Raw genomic sequence first — 24,009 nt, 5'->3', positions numbered from 1 at the left:
CACACTTAAAATGTAAGTGCATCACTTCTTTATTGGATAACGTGTGAATATAAATACATCATTTGAGCTGAACTGAAAGAACTGGTGATTTTTATCGATTTGATGTGTGTAAAGCGTTTTGCTCTAAAATGACTGGTTTTGCGTAGAAGGAAAAAGGAGTCAGAGTTTCTAATTAAACTGCTACTATAGGATACTGGTATTGCAAAGACGCCAGGTGATCTACTGATCTACTTTCATTTGGATACAGCTAAGTTGTTTGGCAGAATATTTCCTGTCTTTCCTTGAGCAGCAAAATGTGAAAATAAAGATGTGACTGGAAAAAACATATACACACAAAAAACATATACACACACACAAAGGACTGAAATTTGCTGTTGAGGCGTTAGTAGCATGTTTTATAAATTCATGCAAAGTTGACAAGGCTGCAGTACGCCATAGTGGAGAAGAAAGCAGGATCCTCACTGTCCCCATTCACGGTTTGATTTGGATAGTCTAAAAACAAAAGAATAGTTAAAGAAGAATATTGTTATCGATACTTTACTGGGGCAGCCACTTATATATTCAGTAAATAAAAATCACCTGTTTCAAAGATGACATGATCAACCAGTGGTCTGTCACTAAGATGTAAGGAGGTCCTGACCTCACGAGGACCATGACCACTGGACACCTCAACCCCCCACAGTATTGGGTGCTCCCTGTAGAGCACAAAGATGAACACAGAAAAACTCAATTCTGTGTAAAAAAAAGAAAGAAAAAGCCTAACATCTACCAATATATCCTTTGACTTTCAATAAATGTTTTATGTGGTTTCTCGCAAGCCGTTGAGATCTCTGTTTTCAACACTCCACATAATAGACTGCCAGAATTCTGCGGGCGTCACATTCAGGTCGACTTTTATGTGCCGTTCAGTCGAGATTGGACTGTGGTGAGGTTTACAGGCCTGACATTTTTGCTTGTTAAGTGTTTTTCCCCCGCCTTCGTCAGGTCCTTCCTGCATGTAAAGGTTTGCAATACTACATTGCCTTTTGAACTAACATCCCAACCGTGTCTCGTTCAATTTGAAGTGTCTTGGAAATCTTCAGTTGAACCGTTGTCTTTTGGCACAAAGGAATAATTGGCTCTCTTGGCATTTGTGACAGCTCCTTTAAATCTGTCATGTTTGCACCTCAGCTTGAGGTGAGAGATTTAGATCGATAATATAACCGAAGCATGTTTAGTGTCATCACTGAGTTGCCAAAAGATTGATTGCACTTTGCAGTCTGCTAGCATTATATACTATTAGATGATTAAAAACCCCAACAACAAAGACGGATTAAAGAACTGAAATCTACAATAAAGAATTGTTGCATATTTTCATTATCAATATGATTATGTCCACTATAAAAATGTCATATTCACAAACAATAAGGTCAAATATCCCAGTTTCACAATAAAGCAGGCAGTAAAAAAGGCTTGCATTCCTTACTTTTGGTAGAAATGACTGATCAGGGCAGGTTTGATTTGGAGTTTGAACTCGTGCTCTTCATCATAAGGTGACGTTCTGTAGTGCTGCAAACACAATCTATGTGACAGGAAAGGGGGGGAAACAGGAGAGGGAATTGTTTATTTAAATACTAGTTTAAAAGAAGAAATACTTCTGCACAGTCACATATCACTGGGGCAGAAAAAAAGTCAAAAGATTTACTGCGTGAGAAGAAAGAGACGATCGTAGGGCAAACCAAGGAATGTGCTGCAGGTCACAATTATTTCCAGCAGATGGTGCAGTTTCCTGAGTCGGATCACTTGTTCCTGCAGATCAACCTCCGTGCTGAGGTAAAAACACTGTGGAGGAAATTACTCAGAGTCAGTACTATGCTGACAGACACTTGAAAAGAACTGAGAAACAGTGTAAAGCTTACCAAGTGGTTTAAAGTTGTCAGTTCTTCACCTAAGAAACAAACACAAATTGCAAATGGCCTATCATCCAAAGAGTGTAACACAAACACAGAGTCAAAGAAAGAGCTCCAAATGAATAATTAAAGGTTACCAATCAGGTAGTTAATATAGTCTTTTCTCATCTTATCCAGACCCATCTCCAGCAGCATGTTGACAGGCGTGAAGCCTGTAAGAGACACATGTTCGATCTGCTGGTGGTACGACTGCAGAATGAGCTTGCTGAGGGAACTGCTGCTGTCTCTGTGAATCTGGATGATGTGAAACAAAAAACAAACAAAAAAAATTAATCAATGAATTAATAAAATAACAACTGCAACATCCAAACTCATCTAACTCCAAGTTTTCAAAAGCGGAAATGTTTTATGTTGTTACCCAGGGTTTGATGTCACCATATCTTAGAGCGTCAATGACCAACTTCAGGCAGTCTCCAATGTCCTGATATGAAGTCACACCTGCAATACAAAGTTTTTTTCTGTCTGTTTGTAAAATGCTAAAATCCATCCCAGTTTCCTGAATGGAAGGCCTAACTCACTTTTTCTCATCCGAACCCAAAGCTGCTCCACAAAATCCAAATCTCCTCTTTCCAGGAACGAGTTGAAAATGGGAGTTTCTGTCTCAGACTTCAGCTTCGAGGTCTTCTGAAAAAGATGGAGAGGAAAAAAACCCAAGACTCTAGCAGATATATTGTGAAATTAATGTTTTAGTGATAATGGCTCCATCCTACCTCGGGCGTTCTTGCAGCCTGATCCTGCAGTGTTTTTGCAGTGTTCTGTAGCTCTGAAAGAAGAATTAAAAATGAAAAAATAATCATAAGTACCAGGTAGCATTACATCAGATTTACAATGTATTGATTCAGCAGTGCTTCGTGCCTTCTAGGTAAGCCTTGGTCAGATTTACAGGCGATGTGCTTTCCAGCGGTTCTATCCATTCAGTCTCACCAGTTCTCAAACCATCAGCGAGAGTCTGAAAAATCAGGATTCAGATATATTTAGTTATTTATGTGGATGCTGGTAGTTGCTGTCATTTTAGATTACAGTGGAAGACAAACCAGTAGAAACTCCAGCTCCCTATACATCTCAAACATGGGACTTCTCATGTCTCCACTGGCAATTTTGATATTCTGCATAAAAAAAGATAAACACATTAAAAAAATCAGTCTGTGTCTGTTCAGCTTCATCTGCTGGTACTACTTCCAGATACATGTTTTCCTTTTCTATTCATAATAGCATATTAATTAAATAGAAATATAAAAAGTAAGCTTTTTAAGGGAAAGAAGGGATTATTATAAGAGGTCATTATTGCTGCTCACTAATGTTGCTGTAGAGGACAGGGGTGGGGTCTCAAGAATACTCTCCACATGGCTCCATTTGAAATCCACAGTCACGCTGCTCTGAGACTCAATGGTGGTGTTTTCAACAACAGTGGAACCAAACAGGCTGAACCTGGCACTGCCTTTAATCCCCACCTAGAAGTATTTATCAGTGTAAGAACACGGGCATTCGTTCGCACAGACAGACTTGCAAAAGAGGATGAAAACTGAAATACCGAGGATGGATGATGCCGTTTCTTATGCTCTTGCTTCAGTTCTTCTAAGGTTGTGAGGGATTGTTTGTCTGCAGTTGAACCTAAAAACATTAACATCAGGAAAATAAAAACAAGTGATACAAATACATACAAATCATCAGTATCATGGGTTATTCAAAGAGGAGTGATGTTTCTAAGCAATACCTTTGGAGGTGATGGAATACAGTTTGACACCAGTAACTTTAGTGCCCACGCAGACTGTTTCAGCCCCAAACCAGGTCGTTCCAGCAGGATCAGACATGTCGCATCGCACCCACAGAGGGTATAAAGGAAGGTTCGTGTCCTCAGCTGACATGCTGGCATTTTGAGATAATGTATACCAAGAGAGAAACTGTCTGTACAAAGAAGAAGAAAAAAACGTTGTCAGATGTGGTGGATTAAATATGCACATCTTACCAGCGCATATTTCTTTTGCAATTAAATTTTAAACGTCTTAGCACTAATCACCTTGCTTTCATGACTGAAAGTGGCTGCGGTCCCATTTCAGTTTGAAGTATGTGGGCACTGTCGTTAGCATCATCAGCATCGCCGTCAGAAAGGTTTGAAGCCTCGGTCATTTGTTCGTCACCTGGATCGCTTATTTTTGAAACCTTAGTTAAATCAGAGCACAATTCAATGGTGAGCGACGAGGAGGAGACTGGTTAGTCATCTAAGCATACATTCAGTGTTTTAATATTCCTACAATTGGGAATTTTGGAAACACTACTGGCCCAGTTTCAGCTTGAAAACTCTGGAACTCAGGTTTTATTCTGGACGGAAAGACTTTTTGAGATCATGGAGTGAATGTGTGTCTGCATCCTTTTTTCCAAAAGTCTCTGCCCATCTAGACTAAAACGCAGTCCTGAACCCTGTAACAGTGAAGCTCTACATGCCCAGTTATCTTTCCATTATCTAAGGGCAGCATTGACAGCATCTGACCAATTAGAAACATTGATAAGTCTACTGTCAACGGAGTGAGTAAATTTTACAAAGGAAAACAAAACCAGGAAAGCCGGTAAAAAGGAAGAAGAAAGGAACTATGTACGTTAAGAGACTTCTCAGTATCAGTGCTCTATCATTAAGACAAGGGAGAATCTGGTGGACACATCCATTCATTTTCTACTGCTTATCTGGGATTTGGTCACCGGGGCAGAAGTCTCACCAGGGAAGCCAAGAGTTCCCTTACATTGGCCACCTCTTCCAAGTCATCCAGGGGTGACACCGAGTTGTTCCCAAGCCATCTGAGAGATATAATCTCTAGGTCTGTCCTGGGGGCTCTTCTCAATAGGACATGCCTAAAATACTTCAGCTAGGAGCCATCGAGAAGGTATCGTAGTCAGATGCCTGAACCACCTCAACTGGCTCATTTCGATATGGAGGAGCAGCCGCTCTACTTTGAGCCCCTCTGAATTGACTGAGCTCTTCACTCCATCTTTAAGGAAGAGACCAGCCACCCTTCAAAGGAAATTCATTTCTGCCATTTGTATAAGAAAACTCATTCTTTTGTTCTCTAAATGTGGTGGATTGCAAATGTTATTTCATGAAATGAATATTTAGCTGCAGCCCACGTAGTGTTTAACAGTCTGAGAGTAGGAATACATAAAAAATAGAATTCAAATGTAACAAATACAAAGAGGTGGCCAGTTTTGGAATTGAATCCTTACTGAACAATAATTTTCTTTTTAAACTGGTTGCAGCAAACAAGGGAACAAAATAAATAAAATCAAGACGTAAGGTTTTACCTATGAATACATATTTCTGTCTGATGCTCATCAGGAAAAGACAAATACTTTAGACACTATTAAAAAAATGTAAATAACTTCTACTATCCACACACAAAGGTCCAAGGGAACTTGCAGGAATCCTGACACCTTTTCCCAGAGAACTGATTAGGACGGGGCAGCTGTGGCTCAGGAGGTACAAAAGGTTGTCAACTATTTAGAAGGTCGGTAGTTCCCGGTTTCTCCAACTATTGAACCTCGAGCTGGCCCATTCATCTCTGTAACTCTGTAACATGTAACTTCTGTTGCTGCTGTACTACTGGAAACTGAATTTCCTGAAAGAACCCACATGAGGGATTAATAAAGTTTCATCTAATCAAATCTAATCTAATCTAAGAATGTTAGTCAAGGCACTTTTATGAATGTGTGCGTGATTGGGTGAATGAAACTTGTAGTACAAAGTGCGATGAACACTCAGTTAGAGCAGAAAAGTGGATATAAGGATCAGTCCATTTACCACTGGTCACTATGTGGTGATCTTTAATCTCAAACGTAATCTGCTCCAGGGAAAGTTACAGGATGTAGATAGGGACAGATCTTTTGGCAGAACAATCCTGTAAAGTCTGGCGAGACAAAACCAGTCTACGCTTTGTTCTTTAGAAAGGACAGATATGGGTTAATGTAAGAAAATGGAAAGTAATACGTTTAGACTGCAAGTGAAGACAGTATTGTTCAACAGGCGGCAAGGTGTGGAGCGAGGGGCATCTTGAGATATGTGAGGTGAAGGTGTGGGGTGCTTACGTTTCCCCTGGAGAGTAATAAAGAAATTCCTATAAATGAGTCCAATTAGTCTCACGCTTGTTTTCTGATAGAAATCACCATGAGGTCTGCAGGATAAGTTGCCATGGTAATGCACCCTGTAAAGACGTGAACCATCTTTCTCATGCCCTGAAGTTATATGAATAAGCACAAATCATTCTTTGCAGTACAGGCCTTTGGAGATTTCAAATTAAAAGCAGGTCCACAGCTTTTACAAAAGGCCTAAAAGGCCTTGAGATTTATTAGCAGTTTGGATGCTATAGATAAACAAAGTAAAATGTCAGAGCCAGTCAACAGTTATTCCTGTATGTTGTGTCGCTATAAACACAACTAGGTAAAAATGTTCCTAAAAGAGTAAAGTAAAAAAGTAGAATCTTACAAAGTAAAATTTTATTATTGGGTCTACATATTTACGATATGGTAAATGAGTCCAAGGACTGACATTACTCACAGCTTTTTCACAGACGAAGACGGTCTGGTTCCCACAATACATATTCACCGCAGGGATTCCGTCTCCGTTCATCTTCACTATTTGGACCTCCTCCTGAAGCCCAAAAGATATCAACATTACTGTAACAGCGACGGATGCATTGACTCACGACAGCTTACTTAAGAATGCACGAATTTACCTCATATATATACGGATCACTGCTTTCCGCATCCTGAAGAGAGCTGCAATCAACACGACAGAAATTAACTTTGTTTCACCTATCATTCTGAGGGTTAACTTTTTGTTAGAATCGCTATGCATCCAAAACTCACCGAAGAATCGTGAAAAACTCTTTAGCCCTAGATATAATCTTCGAGCACATCGCCAAATTATGGTCTGTGTATCCTGTTACAGAAGTAAGGATGTACATAAAACATACGAAAGTGGCTAAACGAGTTTAAAATGAACAAATCCGTTGTTGATATTTTGACAGTCGCGCGCTCGAAAAGCAGAGGGTGACGACATGGGGTCATAGGTGAACACACACTTCCCTCATAAAATAAATAAAATAATGAGATATAAAATAGATTGAAAATGTATCAGAAATACGAATATACAAGAAAATTTTTAATAAAATAAAAAAAATATTTGATTAAAAATAACGAGGAAAGAAATGGTTCAATCTTTCCTGCGCCAACATGGAGTAAAGAAATAGTCCCATGTTTAAGAACGGTTTTAAAATTGCTTGGCTAAACATGCTAAGCACTGACAAATTAAACATGCTATATAATTTATGCTGTGTATTCTTTTTTATTTTCCTGTGCTCGTTTTATGAAGTAATACAAAGGACTTGTCACGATGATGTTGATACCGGAAGTGGTGATTTAAAGCGGAGGCATAAACCATGTAGGGTCAATCGCCAACTTCCTTTTTTACTGTGGCCGCCATACCGTGAGGAGCGTGGTTCCCGGCGAGCCGAAAATAACTACCGAAAATGGTGAGAATTTCCATGTTTTTCAAGGCTAGCGTGATATAATACACGAGTCTTCATATTGTGGTTCGTGTTGAACAAGCAAGCGCGTGTTTTGTGAATTTGGAAATCATAGGTTCCGATGTAATATAGCAGCAAATTGAAACGCTCCCAGCTAGCAAAGCTAACACGAGGAGCCATTTTGAGTGAGCAGCTACAAGTTACACGTGTGGCTGTCCTTTCAGGGGTAGATCACTGAAGGCTGATCTTGTGTATTTTGATGGCATCTAAAGTTAGATGGTTGTTTCTGCCATTTGAATTTATCTATGCGCTATATTCGGCCGTTATCATTTACAATTAATGTTACGTTTGAACAACCTGGCCAAGTCGTCTTAGCAGAAACGAGCTAAACTGAGGCTAACCGAGGCAGATTTCATGTTGGCTAAATGAAACCTTACTTTGATTGTGTCGGTTAAAGCAGGGATATTTTATTGAAACTGCAATTACGTCAAGATTAATCTGCCTTTTAAATCTGAATTATAAGTTGGTAGTTTTTCTCCTGTCACATGCCTGGATGTCTTAAAGACACATACTATACAGGTTTAGACTCTTGAATTGCCTACATAACTTTCTCTTACAGAATACATATGACGATTGTTTATTTCTTTCTCAGGCTTGTGCCCGACCCCTCATCTCGGTGTTTTCCGAGAAAGGAGAATCCTCAGGCAAAAATGTTGTCATGCCTGCAGTGTTCAAGGCCCCTATTCGCCCTGATGTGGTGAATTTTGTGCACACCAACATGCGCAAGAACAACCGCCAGCCTTATGCAGTCAGTGAACTGGCAGGTGAGTGCATAAATGTACTTGGCATATAGTAAACGTTTTATTAAGGTGTTATGTACACAATATAGATTATGTGTTATGTGTGTTTTAGGCCACCAGACCAGTGCTGAGTCCTGGGGTACAGGAAGAGCTGTGGCCCGTATCCCTCGTGTGAGAGGTGGTGGTACTCACCGTTCTGGCCAGGGTGCTTTTGGAAACGTATCCTCTTGATGATTACAAGAGTTTTTCCCACTTTGTAATATGTATACTGAGGCAAACTTAATTCTGTGGGCTTGCTGTGATGGTGTAATTTGCGTCTGACTCTGTGACCAGTGACAGAATGCCTGCTGTCATATGCTGGGACAGATGGCTGATGAACATTGAGTCTGAGCAGGTATAAAATAGTTATTTACTTAAGTTTTTTTTAAGTCAGTGGTCCTTGACTTTGGTCTAGATGTGTCGTGGTGGTCGTATGTTTGCCCCCACTAAAACCTGGCGCCGCTGGCACCGCAGGATCAACGTACCCCAGAAGCGCTATGCTATCTGCTCTGCCCTGGCCGCCTCTGCCATTCCTGCACTTGTGATGTCCAAAGGTAAGAGTCAAAAGATGTTCGAATGGGACATGAATTGGTAGAAACCAGCATGGAAATATATTTTGACCAAAAATGAACCCTTTTTGATTCAGCCTAACATTTGACTTGCTGTGATGGTGTAATTTGCGTCTGAGCCTGTGAACAGTGACGGTTGCCTGCCGTCTCTAAGCTGTCACAGAGTATTGATGTCCTTTAAATCTGAGCAAGTGTAGTTAATGCTGTAACTTTGATAGTCCTAGCTGTTTTCTCTGTCATTGTCTTTGACTGATTCTTAACAATCTTTCCTTTTAGGACACCGCATAGAGGAAATCCCTGAAGTCCCACTGGTGGTTGAAGACAAAGTTGAGGGCTACAAGAAGACCAAGGAGGCAGTGCTGCTGCTGAAGAAGCTCAAAGCCTGGAATGACATTAAGAAGGTACAGTAACCTCAAAACACTGAGGAACACTGAGTTTCATCAGTAGTTTTCCCGAAGTCAAATCATTCTTCTTTTTCTTGAGTTGGCACTGGGAGCATTTAATTATTAATAATGGAGTTTTATTTGCTCTTCTCAGGTCTATGCCTCTCAGCGTATGCGTGCCGGTAAGGGTAAGATGAGGAATCGCAGACGTATCCAGCGCAGAGGGCCGTGCATTATCTACAACCAAGATGCTGGCTTAACCAAAGCCTTCAGAAATATCCCCGGTAAATGTCCCGGTTAAAATTTAGAATTTATTACGGTGTTAGAAAATGGATATTATGATTTTTACATTTAATTATGGTATGGTTAAAATGGATGTTTCTATTGGATGAAATGGAATAAATGATCAATATACTAAAACTAGCTTACTTTGCTTTCAATTAAACTCTTATTTTTTTTTTTCTTTTTTGCTTGTTTACTTTCAGTTTTGCTTGATTGTTGTTGGTTTTTATTTTTGTTTTTTTTGTTTTGTTTGGTTTTTAATTAGTTCATTTGCCTTTTAAAAACTCACTATAGCTTCAAGATAATTGGTTCATCAACATGCAGATGTTTGATTATTGTGCTGCATTTTGCAGGCATCACTCTGCTGAACGTGAACAAACTGAACCTTTTGAGGCTCGCTCCCGGTGGTCACGTTGGACGGTTCTGCATCTGGACCGAGAGTGCTTTCCGCAAGCTGGATGACCTGTACGGCACATGGCGCAAGGCTGCCTCCCTGAAGGTTGACTACAAGTGAGTATTTGAGTATTTTGAGAGCATGCACTCTGAAAGTACAAGTGCAGTGTATCATGCTGGTGTACAACAGTGATGAGCTTCCACTTCATGGTCCGTGTTTTTGAACTATGTGATATTTAACGAAGTTCTGAGTTATAGCAACAAAACTTATCATACGGCTTTTTTGCCTTCATGTACGAGGGACTTTAATTCTTGACTCTTCTTCCTTCAGCCTGCCAATGCACAAGATGACCAATACAGATCTGACCAGGATTCTGAAGAGTGAGGAGATCCAGAAAGCACTTCGTGCACCCAAGTAAGCATTTTTCAGTGTAGTTTTTCCCCGAGGTCTTATTTGCCAGCTATGATGATTTTCCACTTCAGGTCCGTGTTTCTGAACCCTGATTATATGGAAGTCCTGAGTGATGCAGAAAGTTTCACTGAAGTTGTAGTTAAGCAGAAGCTCACATATTCAAGGGTGTATTGTATTGTCATTACAGCAAGAAGCTCAACCGCAGAATTCTGAAGAAGAATCCTCTGAAGAATTTGAACATAATGCTCAAACTGAATCCTTACGCCAAGACAGCAAGACGCCATGCCATCCTTCAGCATGACCCTGCGGTAAGAGCCTGATCAGTTAAAGATGGAAGTAAAAACTGTATGTCTATTTGTTGATGGTAACTTAGAGCCCCTCTTTGTTCTCACCATAGATCAAGGCCAAGATGCTGAAACCCAAGAAGAGGCCTGGAAAGAAGGGTGCACCTGCCAAGCCCAAGGCATAAACCAATACATACAGACTGGAGTTCAGTGAAGAATAAATCAGTTGTTTCAAATGCATGAGTCAGACCTGTCATTCAAACTTTTTATTCACAGGACTTATTTATTCCACATAAGCTAGCAAAGGTTTTGCACTGTGAAGACTTGGGGTTACAAAGGAATATCAAGCACAGGTAGAGCAGCATTTGTCAAGATTAAATTAAATCTTTAGAAAAAAAGATGGCTTTTCAGGAAGGCCTGCAAGGTAGCCCAAAGACTTGTTCAATACATAGTTCCACTTGGCATTTAGGTTTGTACACTTTGATCAGTATAAACAGTTTTATATACCAATAACAGAAATTAGTCATTAGAAGACTTTGATGTGGGTGTTGTAGGCAGAACAGGCCTCACATTATGGTACCATGTGTTGGTGTCAAAGGCTGACTGAGTCCAATGGTGGTGCACAGCCAGCCAGCAAAGTCAACTTCCTCTGCTTCGGAGGTTTTAATGAAAGGATGCACCTGAAGAAAAGGAGAGCTTTTAGATGCATAGAGATAGGGAGTGTAATAAGTGAATATTAAGAGTGCAAATCTTACCATCAACTGTTTCAAGTCTGCTCTCTCAGCTGGGTTTTTAATCAAGCTGGAGTGGAAACAACATCTTAGTGTAGTTCCGTGAAACACCACTAGGTGGCAGAAGATTATGTGCAGTGTAGGTGAGAGAAAACTGTCTTTACCTACCATTTATTAACAAAGTCCTGGAATTCAGAACTAAATACCGCAGGCAGTTTTGGTGGAGGCTGAAATTTAGAGGTTTTTGTAAGTCAAATATTGCGTTAAATTGCTCCTAAAGGCATTAATACACTGTAGCCTAGCATCTATCTGCATCATACCAGCATGTGTAGATAAATCCAGTAAACTCACCTCGTTAACGATGTAATCAAGAAGCTCAAAAATGGCCATCGGAGGTCTGCTGTCTGGGCCGTATGCTGTTAAGGGGGTGCAACCAAAATAATCAGCCCCTTGTAGGTTAGACATTGTGTAATTACTTCAATGACTATGCTGTAACTTATTTAAGCTGTTTCATCAGAGCTTTTCAAAATGATATAAAGCTGCTGTAACTTCAGAAGCTACACTTCAGAGTTACAGCAAGAACCAGAGCCTTCTCAGACTTACAGCTGCCGGGTCGCCCAGGGGGCTGCGGCTTTGGGGAGGAATCACTGGAGGCTGCCTCCCCTTCCACTGGGAAGCCGAAAATCTGTTCGAGCTCCTTAGCATCAGGTGGTGGAATAGGAAAGCGTCCAATGGCCATTTCAACCAGTGACAGACCCATGCTCCAGATGTCCGACTGAACAGAATAGTGGGTGCCTTGTAAGCGCTCGGGCTAAACAACACATAACAGAGGTAGTGTCAGTTATCAGTAGTATAGCTTTTACTTATTTTATTACAATAATAAACCGGCAGGTAAATGACAGCTATGTTAAGTGGCACACGTAAACTTGCAGCCAGATTACTGACGAGTTTTTCCAATTTAACTGACCGACATGTACGACCGAGTGCCCACAAAGGAGTTGGCCATGGAGTCTATAAGCTGTCCGCTCACTCCAAAGTCACACAGCTTGATCTCACCACGGGAATTCACTAGGATGTTAGAAGGCTTGACATCTGAAAGAGGGACACGCAGTGTTTAGGAGAACACAGTGGGCAAGTGTTTCAACAGGCAGCATCAGCACAGAACAAACTGCTGCAGGCATTTTGTGCTGCTTGTGCTGACTCGTTTTACAGTTTCATCCCTATAACAAAGATTTAACTGAGTCTTTAAATTGGGATTGACTGTATTCTAAGTTTGTATTAAAACAAGAGGTAGGTGATCACTGTGTTGCTGTCAGGTCATGCCTCCACTTCTACGTTAGAAAACAAGCTTTTTACACCCAGTATGACCACAATATGACAGAAAGAAATGTTAAAGTGAAAAAAAAATCTGTTCAAATGTAACTATCAGAAAAAACAAGAGCTTTAAACTTCCCCCTCAGACATAACAAAAACCAAATCAGACTTCCATGTATTCATATCTTCACCTCTCTGCTAGTGCCAGACAAATGATTTGATCTAGGCTTTATGTATAGCAAAACTAAGGAAAGGTATTTATGTGTTTAAAGGCCAGGTCAAGAAAATTAAATTATATTTAATTGAAATAGCGACCTCTGTGCATGATCTTGTGCTTCTCCCTCAGGTAGGAAAGACCTTTAATTACCTGCAAAGACAAACATTGCATAACAGCATAGCAAAGGCACAGATAATTTGGTACTGCCAAAGAAGTATAAGAAACTTAGCTCTAGTGTGACGGCCAGAGCATGAAATAAGTGGGAGAGGTGTTAAAGCTACCCACAGCAATGCTGACTTTGCCAAGGATCTGCTCTGGGATCTTGCCTGCTTTCTTCAGTGATTGGTCCAGGGAGCCACCATCCTATGAACAACAGACGGGGACAAATGGAGAGGATTCAAAATAAAAAATTTGTGAAAAACAACACATTTCATCAAAAATAGCTTGTTCCCATGCCGACCAGGCTGTAAATGGAGGGCAAGAAATACCTAACAACTTTCAGTATAGTCTGTAAAAGAAAGCAAAAACACTACTGGGAAACCACTGGCAAGCATAACATTAATAAACTATACCATATGCTCCATGCAGATGCTGATTTCCCCATCGCTGTAGAAAGCCCCGTAGAAGCCCACAATATATGGGGAGTTGCACTCATGTAGCACCTGCAGCTCCCTAATGATCTGGTTCCTGATGGCTGGTTTAATCTCAAGGTGGATCAGCTGGAACACAGCAGGGCTCATGTTTTTAATTATGCTTCCGTAACACAGAGAAGACAAATGCTAGACAATACAAGCACAGACAAGAACATGCTTTATGACCAAAAATGATCATTAAGGAAAAAGATTTAATATTGAAGCACATCTTGTTTCAGCTAGGGGGCGATTTTTAACAGCAGCACTTGGGTTTTCGGACGGTCTGCTGTCCCATTAACCCACATTTAAGGCTGTGCACAAACACTGGAGTAATGATGCCTCTTGGACATACTGGAGTAAAAAAAATAGCTTTCAGACAGCTGTGCTGCAGCTTACCTTCCTTGCCATAATCAGACCCGAGGGTCGGTGGGAAACCTTAAAGACAACTCCTCCGTTGCCGGCACCGAGCTCGCAGATCTTCTCAAAGTCATCGTCCTTCAGCTCTCCCACTTTCTGCTTCTGTGTCAGAAAGGCCTCCAAGCGTTTCCGCTGCTGCTCATCCAACTCGAGCTCCTCTAGTTTTTTCTGCAGTGCCTCCAAGTTTGTTCTTGTTAAGAGTAAAGAAAGACAGAAGACGATGAGAAACGTGAATTATTATTGTATTCAGTTCAGAGACTAAACTGTCAGATCTCCTCTCATTAGATATCAATGACCCGGTGGTCCCACTATTTTCATTCCTCATGCTTTCATCTCACATGATTGGTTTGAGTTTCAAAAGTCTGAATTTGTGAGTCTCCCAAGAAATGTGTGACTAAAAAAGGTGTTTCCGATCCATGGATAACGACTTATGGCAAGTCAAATTTGATTACCAGTCCAAACTTTTAATAGTTAGTGCAACAGAAAAGAGGCAGCAGAGCAGTGTACAAAAACACAAGGCCATAAAAATAAACTTTAATATCCATAAATATTATAAATACAGTATGGTTGCTCCATACATTGTGTTTCTTCAAGTTAGATATATCTAGATTTCAAACTACCGTTCAAGATTAGTAAGGTTTTTCTCCTTGTCACACTCACTCCCTCACATTCAGCTTGCTGGGATCTGCTCACCACAGATAATCCACATACTCCACATCCAGACCTACTGCATCTATTATGTCATCCTCCGAGATAAGACTGAGCTATGTGTAGTACTCCTGCACATTCCTCAGGAATAATGTTAAACAAAGAGGGAGCCAGCAGAGAGAGCTGGTTGTGTTTTATTATCCCTTTTCAGATCCCAGTGTGAGGAAGCTTTTAACGATCTTTCCTTGAGAAACTAATTGTCTAGTGAACTCTGCTGCCCTTTGACCTCCCACTCAACTGCCTCAAAACACTGTCCACACCGCCACGCACAGCCAGTCTAAGACTTTAAAAAGTATTAGCTGGAAGCTGCTGTGAAGACCACAGAGATGTCCTGTTATTAGTGTCAAACATTTGGCCTGTGAATGTTAAAAATTTGCAATTTAATTGTTTACGCTGTAAATGATTAAAGTATCAAACAAAAGCATGTATGATTCATATGTGCTGCTGTCTTCATTCAGCTAAGAGAAAATCATTTAAATGAATTATTTAATTGCCAGCCTACCAGATTTTCGTGACAATACGACTATGTGGTGATGAGAAGATCTTCATCAGTCTTAGTGGTAATTACGCTTTTTATTCCTCATCTTTTTTTTAAACTTAATAACGACTCACTGGAGAGCAGCTCTTCTCCCTGCACAGCTCCGCACAGCAAAGAGAGGGTTAAGTGGTTTTATTTTTGACAGTAGGCCTGCATATCCATGGAGACGAGGTGCCGAGTTTGAGCTGGCTGTGGGTGGCGTGGGCGTTTTGTCGACAAGAGCTGGAGGTGGAGGAGGATGAGAGGAGGAGAAGCCTGAAACACTCTACACAATGTACGAGGGAGGGACTACAGTAGTGCCACACTGCAGGCCCCCTCCCTTCCAGGTGCAGGAAGAAGTGAGCACGACGCTGGGCTTTTGAGCTCCATCCGCACTAAAGAACAAGGACATCCAGCAGAACTCGAATGTGAGAAGCACAATAACTCTACACCTTGACATCAAGCAAGTTAAAGAAAATGCATTTTTAATAAATGAGCGTCTGAGACACACATTTATCTATCAGGTTTTGGTTCATGGCTTCAGCCAAAGAGGTATTCAGCTACTTATTATTTCAACATGTGTTGCTTAGATTTTTTTTTTTTCAAAGAATAGTTCAACACAGCTCTGGAGAACCAAAATTGTATTAAAAATTGATATGCGATTGAACAGTCTCTTTTAAACTATTATTTGAAAAATGGTTGCTGTTGAAGCTACAGCTGTTTCCATTCTGTATCTCCCCTGAGTGTTTCTCTTTTCTAAGCATTGCATCGTGTGCAGGTACGTTAAGAGACTGCAAAATTCCCGGATGTGTAAACATAGGTGCCCTGTAAAGATTACAATTCAAGAAACCTGTAGCATGGATAGATGAACCTGGTGCGCATTAAATGTAACAAATGGGAGAATTACAGTATTTTTAGTGAGTGTCAATCACTTACTGTTGGAGGAATTAAAACCAGGATGAGTTCCTCAGAAAACCTTTTTTTTTTTTTACTGTAATTAAAAACTGAGTACCTGTTGCTCTCTAATAAAAAGCATATAGTAAGCAATATGTTAAATAAATAAATAATAAAAAAAGAGCCACAAACTATGGCTGCTGTCAATATTTATCAATAATTTAGTTTCCCAGAACCTTAGAGAGGTTTTCACCTATGTGATGGCAGTAGCTTATCCAAGATGAAGTATAAGGGTCTATCCAAAACAAGCTGTTTGTATTTGTTCTCAGCTCTCCCCTGATAATATTCCATCCTTATGGGCCACTGATTGCAGTTCTCCAATGGCTTGCAGCCATTTCATGCTGAAAAAGCATTTGGCGTGCTGGAATGGCTGTCCTTTTTCACAAGAGTGCAACGGTCTGGTTTCAGTAAGAGGCTCATCGATTGGATTAAGCTCATCCACAACCATTATGCAACATATTTGCTCTCCAGTGTCAGCATCCAATCATCTTGTGTCGTGTTGCAAATTACCCAGAATAATGTGCTAATTTAAATGAGCGCTTTGAAACATGAGCCTTTTCTTCCCCTTCTGTTCAAAACAGCTGGTGGGTTTTCTTACTTACGGCTATAACGCTGATACATTACGAGAATAGATTTCTGGAAATGTCTCTTTCTGACATTTTTAGACCACATGATACACAGTAACTAAATCATAAATGTAAATATTGAAATCAATGACGGTTGAAATTCATTTGGCTGTTTGATTTCAGGGCCATGATATTGTTACGCTCATTTTGGTACAGAGCGGCCAAAGGTGTGCCAAGCAAATATCTCTCACAACATTATAGCAACAGAAGTCTGAACTGTTGCTACAACGCAGAGCGGATCCATCCTTTCATGTTGTTTACACAAAATTCTGCCATCCGAATGTTGCAGCACAAATCGTGACTCATCAGGATCAGGAAACATTTCTCCAATCTTCTTTTGTCCATGCCGAGTGTAGCTTTAATTTCCTGTTCTTAGCTGAGAGGTGTTACCACCCAGTGTGGGCTTTTGCTGTTGCAGGGTTTGATGTGTTGTGTGCTCAGAGATGCTCTTCTGCATACCTGGGTTGTAAAGACTGGTTGAGTTATTTTCTTCTGATATCTAATATTAACAAGGGAGTGTAGATAACTGCTGCTCACTGAATATTTTTCTCTTTTCAAAACCATTCTCTGTAAACTCTATGGATATGGTTGTTGTCAACCCATCTGGCATCAACAACCATGCAACCATGCAACGTTCAAAGTCACTTAAATCACTGTCCACTTTCTGATGCTCAGTTTGAACTTCAGCTTGTACTCTTGCTCATGTCTGCATGCCTAAATGCAATGAGGATTGGCTTATTAGATGTTTGTGTTAACAAGCAGCTGAAATGGTGTATCTAATGCACACTGCAATTATTTCCTAGCATATCTGAATAGATAAACACCCTCGTTTTAGAAACTTTACTTGTGTTACATTTGTCTAGTATTTATATTTATTTGATGATCTGAAACATTTAAGTGTGACAAACTTGTGATATCGGTAACATGAACAACATTTGTTACCACAAACCCACCATCTACCATCACTGGATTGAAACTGGTTTAGCTTTTCCTTAAACCCTCAGCCAGCTGAACTCAAACAGAACTGTGTTTTTATGGAAAAGAGGACTTGAGTAACAGCAGTCACTATATGTCAGCAGTGCCACAGTATAACACCTTCTTACGTGACAGAGGACACAGGAACCCTCATTCAAAAACAAACAAACAAAAAAAACCACAGTGATTCAGAATTCCTGATTGTTGCCTCATCCCAACATGTTGCTCTTTAGTCCATTAGATCCCGGCCAGCAGCAGCAGGAATGTGCTCGGCTCTCGCCAAACATTATGTCATCATCAATAGCTCCTAATGAACAAAGTAGAGGCACAGCTCATCTGTTTAACATTGTCAGCAGCCCAATCCAACACGGATTACTTTAAGTTCTGAAAGTTGATCTGTTGTGCTCACTTCAAGCTCCATGTTTTTATGCATTCAGTATTTTTTGTGCTTTTCCTGTCTTACAGACCATCCAAGTCACACATTAGCCACATATTCATACAGCACTTCATGCACATCCATGGCCAGTTTAGAATCACCAATTGATCTTTGGGAAGAGGACCCAACAGAAATCCAAGCAAGCACAGGGAAAACATTTAAACTCTAAAAAGGAAGGCGCAAGCCAATTGCAAGATTCCTGTGCTGCGAGGCTACAGTGCTAACCCCTGTACCCAACGTCATACTTTAACTCTACTACAGCTTTGCACAATTCACTATTCAATATAATCGCCTTTCATCATATACCAGCCCTTCATGCATCTCCTCACTTCATTCACAGTCTAGAAAAAGTCATTTTAGCTCCGGTCCCTTTAAAGCCCCTCTTTCTAAAAGCCCACTTTGTTTTGATTGGCTGTTCTTCTCCTGCTTGATCAGTCATGTAGAGATTCTGAAACCAACATTCAAAACCTACAAAATGTCCACTTTTCACATTCTTGCATACACGTTGGAGCTCAAAATCTGATCCAGAACAGAGCAGACAGTGACAACATCCACAGCAAAACAGATTTCAACAGAGTTACTCAATAAGCATTGGGCTCATTTTGATGTCACAAGAGAGTATAAATGAATAAACAGTTTTCCTTCTTTCTTTCTCTTTTAGCACTCCTTCGCAACTGAGAAAGTATTTGATCAAGCTCTAGAACTTGCAGATAACTCTTAAGTAGAGCACTGAAGAAAAATTTCCAAGTCCAATGGTTCAGAATCTGATGATTCTTGGACCCTTTCTGTGCCCATATAAGGACATCCCTGCCTTACTGACATCAACCAGGCAAAAGGAATGTAAAACAAATGTCTGCAGCAGCCTTAGCTTTAGGTTCACAGGAATTACATGTACATGATTATCAGCTGATATATATTTTAATGGTGAGAAGCTGAGAAGTAGACTTTCCATCTAATGCAAGCTAAAGTCAAACATCTGCCCTTGGCTAAAGCTAAACTGAAGAGACAGTTCTATTTTTTGGTAGCATTTACATGTATCATTTCTTGTATCAATAAACACGAGAACTCAAAAGGTTTTGAATGAATTCTGATCAAACTTTGTAGGGGTGTAGAATGGCGTCATGTTAACAATCCATTCAAGTTTGGCTTACATCAACCAAGGTCTTCAAGGTTGACCAAATCATTTGTTGGCATGTGTGACACGTATTGTCAACATATAGAGTGTATTGTATATACTGTGTAAAGATTTTAAATAGGTCACTTATAACCTTTGACCTCTCCAAGGTCAATAGATTAATCCGAAGGTCAAAGTGATACTAGTGATCTGTAGAGCTATTTTTAAAACTATGTTTCTTACTGGTCAAACTTTTATAAAATATATTTCACCTTTCAAGCTATGCTACAAATTCATTTGTAGTGGGAACAGTTAAGAAATGATACTGGTTTATGGGGATTTTAAATACCACATTATAGTTTGTATCCAAATATCATGTCATTGACTTTTGGCCTCACTTTTACATTTCTACTACTCTAATTTGTATCTTACTAAAAGCTTCCTAAAGTATATTTCTTCCTGTTTTTGTTTTTAATTTTTGGTACTAGTGGACACATTAAAAAAATCTTTCTTGTTTCTTTAAAATTACCATTACTTAACGCAAAATTTTATTCAAATATGACTCAGTGTCATTTTTTTTGTCTTTAATTCATTGCCAAAGACACAGATGGCCTTCAGATGGGCGCTCTAACAACGAAACAATAATATATTCGGACTCTACAACGCATCAGAAAAGCAGCCATCATAACTGATGACACGTTACGTAATTCTCATCTCAACCCATCCAGCTTGTTGCAGGACTCACTGGGCTTTTCTCTGCAAACTGAGGGCTAGAGGAGGATGTCAAAACAATTTTATGTCTCCATTACTGTGTTTTGTCAAACAGTGGTGGGAGCAGGCCTTTGCAGAACTCCTTCAGCAGACAGAAATATAATTCTGTGTGCTGCCTCGCTGGAAAGCTCTATCTCTGACTAATCACACCAAGTGGGCTGTGAGAGTAACACTGAGACCTGTCCATCTATGACACCACAAAGAGGACTTGACAGCCAAAAGTTACATAAATATTATAATGAGAAACACGGTAACAATGATAATTTGTGAAAATGACCTGTGGCATGAGTAAAACGGGAAAATGAATGAAATCACGAGGACTTTGACAGCTATTTAGTGCTTGAAATGATAAAGTGAAATGAGTTTCCAGTTTTTTCCATTTACATCATTAAAAATTTAACTTCTTTAACTGTTTGATAGCTGATTAGTGTGCAACAAATAGTCCAGTTATCATGTAGTCTACTGAATTATGATTTAGTGGCTGTTTTAATAACTGTTCAAGCATTTTTTTTTAGAGCCAAACATGATCAATGTGAGCAACCTCTGTTTATTCCCTGTTTTATTTCAGTGTGAACGGAGTATCTCTGTCTTGGATTGTGCTCAAGAGTAAATCTAAAGAATTATTCAATCAATGCTGTAGCCTATAAAAATGCTACATGCAACCCAAACCACATAAGCTATTTTGAGGAATGGTCAATGGTTAACGTGTCAGTAACTTTTCAGATTTAAAAAAAATATTTCATTTTCTCAGTACAGCAACTGATGCAAATGATCAATAGTTGCAGTAGAGGACAAGGTTTCAGGAACCCACACAAATACTTGGTGCAGAGTACTCGAGCACACACACGGTATTGGCTGCTGTCATACTGAATCCAACATATATTAGGTTATATATCAGAAAGCAGGCATCTGTGTACTACATTCCCCTATCAGAATATTAGAAGCAGATTAATATTGACACTCACTCTGTGGCTCCGCTGCCGTTGATAGTGTTTCCATCAGGGATGGGGTTGAGTTGGATCGGCTCAGGTTTCCTTCTCTTCTGCATGTTACGTGCAAGAAACAAGCTGGTGTACAAAAAAAATAACAACAACAACAAATCAACACACGAGCTGCAGCAGTGTAGACGGAAGCCCGATACAGAAGGGGTATCTGATATTAAGAAGACACTGTTTATCGTTTACTGACTGACAGGGAATTAGGCAAGGGTTGTAATGCACTGCAAGGCTGAGCAGCTGATTTCTTCTTAATGGGTGGAGGTGAATGAAACGTCACAAAATATTTTCATTGGTCTTCCGGAAAGCGCGGCTGGGCTTGTTGCAGCTCTCCCTCTGCTGGTGATCGGCGGTATTACCATGCTGTTACCTAAAGTTTCGTTTAGGTAACAGCAGTTCGTTTAAACTTTAAACGAACGGGAAGGCGGTCGCTAAAAGAAGCCTATTAGCCAAAACTAGAGTAGCTTTGCATTAAAAAAAAAAAAAAAGATCTTCATTTATAAGAAATGCCGTCACTGACTTCATCCAAAAAAAAATCACTTTAGCCTCTTCCTTCGGATTGGCTGCCCCTCCTAAACTGAAAGTTTGAACAACAATTGGGTGGGCCCAGAGCTGAGTGCTTTAAGGGCTTTCCACTCTCACTGACATAAATTATCTGAAACTGAGCACTTAAAGAAGTCTGAAATCTGAGCTTTTGGCTCACAGGGATTACTCATACAGAAACTGACCTCTTTATTCGAAACTTCAACCACATTTAACATGGCCAATGTTAAATATGGAAAAATATGACATAAAAATGAAAGAAAATAAGTAAAAAGATAATAGGTCCACTTTTAGGACCATTAGCTCACATCCTTTTAATAATAATAATAATAATAATAATAATAAAAGTCAAAGTCAAAGTCAACTTTATTGTCAATTCTGCCACATGTACAGGACATACAGAGAATAGAAACTACGTTACTCTCAATCCCTAGATAAAAAAGCAAATGAACATTTAAATATAAGAGTGATTAAAAAATGCAGGTAAAATAATTAAAAAGTAAAAATTTAAATAAATAAATACAATACAATTTTACATATAACAAGAAAGCTATACAATATACAATATAATGGGTAAATGACATTGGGTGTAAACCAGGCAGAGTAGTGCAAATAGGCAAATAGTGCAAATGGAGATTTAGTAATGTACGGTAAGAGATAGTGTAACAACAAACAAACTAATAATAATAATAATAATAATAATGGTAATACCCAGTGATTTTTACTGGGAAATGTAGCCTCTGGATACAGAGGCTCTGACTATCATTGTCCAAAATGGCATAAAAACCTAATAGATTACCATAACATAAACAAGGACTGCTTTCCTCCACAGGGAACCACACAGTCTGCTACTAGAACAAACTCTAACAAGCAAGCAAATGACAATCACCCCACTAAGCAATAAGTATGATGCTTATGAGGGCCCATAAAATGGACTCTCTGAAAACCATCGAAAACCAGCTAGAACTAGAATGGTGACAGAAAAAGTGAAAATATGTGATTGAAGTGTATTTCAAGACCTCATATGACCACTAATGACCTTGCGAACAACAGAAGGGACGTTATTAAAAACGAGGCTGACAGAGACTGAAATTCAAAGGATAAAAGATAAAAACATCTCAAAAGCAGGGAAGAGATGTGAATCACCACGAAAACAATGTTGCAGCATTAAGTGCTGAGGAAAATGAGCACAGCGATGAAGTAAACCAACCAAATGAATCAGACCACCCAAATGCAACACAGTGCTGATGAAAAAGTAGAGGAAATGGTAAACAACATCCTGAGAAAATGGAAGGCTGTAAAAGAAACATTGATGAAAGACCACTAATGCTAAAAATCAAATGTGACAAGCATGTAAAATCAGCATTAACCCTCTCAGGCTCAAATTAAGTTTTTGTTGCTAATGCACAAAAGAATACCTGCAGTGGTACTTCTGAGTAAAAAAAACTCATAAAATATGTATGTGGGCTAATCAGGTTGTTAGTTTTTAACTGTTGCAAATCTGCAACGCCTGCTTGAGAGGGTTAAAAATAACTAATAGAGCAATCATGGCTATTAAGAATAGGCTTAATGATAAGCTATCCCTTGCTGAAGTGAACAAATTATTTTATGCCACTGCCTCTGCAGACAGTGACATCTTAGGCAACAACAGTGGAGGCAACAACAACAACTATCCAAAAAATCCAGAAACTGGGAGACCCTGGGGAATGATGGTGTAACAAGCTTCTGGCTAATACAACAGCACTACATGAAAACCTGACACGATCATAGAAAACCATGAAGAATGGCCTCCTTATTGTTAGTGCCCAACTAATGCAGTCGACTAACAAGTGGTACTACTTAATCCTACACTGTGTAAGACTTTAAATTGAATACCAATAGCCAGATCCTACAAGAATCTGGTGGACAACAACTTGCTAGCACTAAAACAAAAATACTGTAGTTATGTAGGAGTTATGTAGATCAACTACTTATGAATAAAACCATAATGAAGGCGATTAAGACTGGGAAAATAAATAATCTTACTCCTTTTGGTTGACCAAAAGGAAGTATTCAACTCTGTTCAAAAAAAGAACATTTCAGGGAAAAATAAAATACAATGGGAAGTTTAGTTGGTGATTCTTCCTTAATTGGCTGTTCGAGTCACAGTGAATCTGTGTCTATGTGTTACCATTGCAATAGACTGGCAACCTGTTTAGGGTGTACCACAACTTACTCCCACTGACAGCTGTATTTGGCTCCAGTCTCCCTGTGACCCTGAATATGATGAGATGGATCGAAGGATAGAAAAGATGTTCTGTACTCTCGAAAGACATTAGATGGAAGAGACCTTACTCAGATTGTGAGCACATACAAAATAACAAAACAAGAACATTGGACACATACCTCAAACATAAAGAAGACAATCTCCTTACCAAAGCTAAAGATAGTGAAAGAAC

At 39.6% G+C, this 24,009-nt stretch overlaps 3 protein-coding genes across 4 annotated transcripts; 1 reads left to right on the top strand and 2 right to left on the bottom strand.

The window, feature by feature from the left end:
- Positions 1-11: 11 nt before the first annotated feature.
- On the bottom strand, positions 12-6,984 carry zwilch (zwilch kinetochore protein). Its single transcript, XM_005730053.1, has 18 exons — positions 6,801-6,984; positions 6,668-6,710; positions 6,490-6,582; positions 3,967-4,109; positions 3,664-3,854; positions 3,481-3,560; positions 3,245-3,400; positions 2,984-3,055; positions 2,805-2,898; positions 2,660-2,712; positions 2,468-2,573; positions 2,308-2,387; positions 2,027-2,183; positions 1,899-1,927; positions 1,685-1,821; positions 1,466-1,561; positions 580-695; positions 12-492 (listed from the first exon to the last, which is right to left on the bottom strand). Exons 1-18 carry the CDS (start codon positions 6,896-6,898, stop codon positions 404-406), a joined length of 1,833 nt encoding a protein of 610 aa, XP_005730110.1. The 5' UTR covers positions 6,899-6,984; the 3' UTR covers positions 12-403.
- Positions 6,985-7,383: 399 nt separating this feature from the next.
- On the top strand, positions 7,384-10,857 carry rpl4 (ribosomal protein L4). The gene is made up of 10 exons (XM_005730052.2): positions 7,384-7,465; positions 8,112-8,283; positions 8,372-8,478; positions 8,714-8,852; positions 9,144-9,268; positions 9,405-9,534; positions 9,886-10,042; positions 10,257-10,340; positions 10,525-10,645; positions 10,735-10,857. Exons 1-10 carry the CDS (start codon positions 7,463-7,465, stop codon positions 10,804-10,806), a joined length of 1,110 nt encoding a protein of 369 aa, XP_005730109.1. The 5' UTR covers positions 7,384-7,462; the 3' UTR covers positions 10,807-10,857.
- Positions 10,858-10,872: 15 nt separating this feature from the next.
- Positions 10,873-21,287, bottom strand: map2k1 (mitogen-activated protein kinase kinase 1). 2 transcript variants are annotated; one of them, XM_005730051.1, is made up of 12 exons: positions 21,226-21,287; positions 20,999-21,100; positions 13,912-14,122; positions 13,456-13,602; positions 13,169-13,246; positions 12,982-13,033; positions 12,320-12,444; positions 11,956-12,163; positions 11,704-11,768; positions 11,521-11,579; positions 11,377-11,422; positions 10,873-11,301 (listed from the first exon to the last, which is right to left on the bottom strand). In XM_005730051.1, the coding sequence occupies exons 2-12, from the start codon at positions 21,079-21,081 to the stop codon at positions 11,188-11,190; spliced, it is 1,188 nt and encodes a 395-aa protein (XP_005730108.1). In that variant the 5' UTR covers positions 21,082-21,100; positions 21,226-21,287; the 3' UTR covers positions 10,873-11,187. The 2 variants fall into 2 exon arrangements, with proteins under 2 accessions (XP_005730108.1, XP_013765554.1); XM_013910100.1 differs by having other exon boundaries at positions 20,999-21,287.
- Between the last annotated feature and the right edge of the window lie 2,722 nt (positions 21,288-24,009).

The sequence above is a fragment of the Pundamilia nyererei genome, unplaced genomic scaffold, assembly GCF_000239375.1.
Source record: "Pundamilia nyererei isolate P.nyererei 1_Seehausen unplaced genomic scaffold, PunNye1.0 scaffold00035, whole genome shotgun sequence".
Classification (NCBI taxonomy): domain Eukaryota; kingdom Metazoa; phylum Chordata; class Actinopteri; order Cichliformes; family Cichlidae; genus Pundamilia; species Pundamilia nyererei.
This window is presented reverse-complemented; position numbering and strand designations above follow the sequence as displayed.

What these genes read in the sequence shown, in the direction of transcription:
- zwilch (XM_005730053.1), bottom strand. Translation starts at nt 6,898, where the DNA reads ATGTACATCCTTACTTCTGTAACAGGATACACAGACCATAATTTGGCG. An exon ending in GTGATCCGTATATATATGAG is followed by an intron (nt 6,583 to 6,667) that starts GTAAATTCGTGC and finishes TTTGGGCTTCAG; the next exon opens with GAGGAGGTCCAAATAGTGAA. An exon ending in GACCAAGGCTTACCTAGAAG is followed by an intron (nt 2,713 to 2,804) that starts GCACGAAGCACT and finishes TTCTTCTTTCAG; the next exon opens with AGCTACAGAACACTGCAAAA.
- rpl4 (XM_005730052.2), top strand. An exon ending in CCTGGAATGACATTAAGAAG is followed by an intron (nt 9,269 to 9,404) that starts GTACAGTAACCT and finishes TGCTCTTCTCAG; the next exon opens with GTCTATGCCTCTCAGCGTAT. An exon ending in AGCCTTCAGAAATATCCCCG is followed by an intron (nt 9,535 to 9,885) that starts GTAAATGTCCCG and finishes TGCATTTTGCAG; the next exon opens with GCATCACTCTGCTGAACGTG.
- map2k1 (XM_013910100.1), bottom strand. Translation starts at nt 21,081, where the DNA reads ATGCAGAAGAGAAGGAAACCTGAGCCGATCCAACTCAACCCCATCCCT. An exon ending in AACGGCAGCGGAGCCACAGA is followed by an intron (nt 14,123 to 20,998) that starts GTGAGTGTCAAT and finishes ACTCTTAACAAG; the next exon opens with AACAAACTTGGAGGCACTGC. An exon ending in CAGACTTGAAACAGTTGATG is followed by an intron (nt 11,302 to 11,376) that starts GTAAGATTTGCA and finishes CCTTTTCTTCAG; the next exon opens with GTGCATCCTTTCATTAAAAC.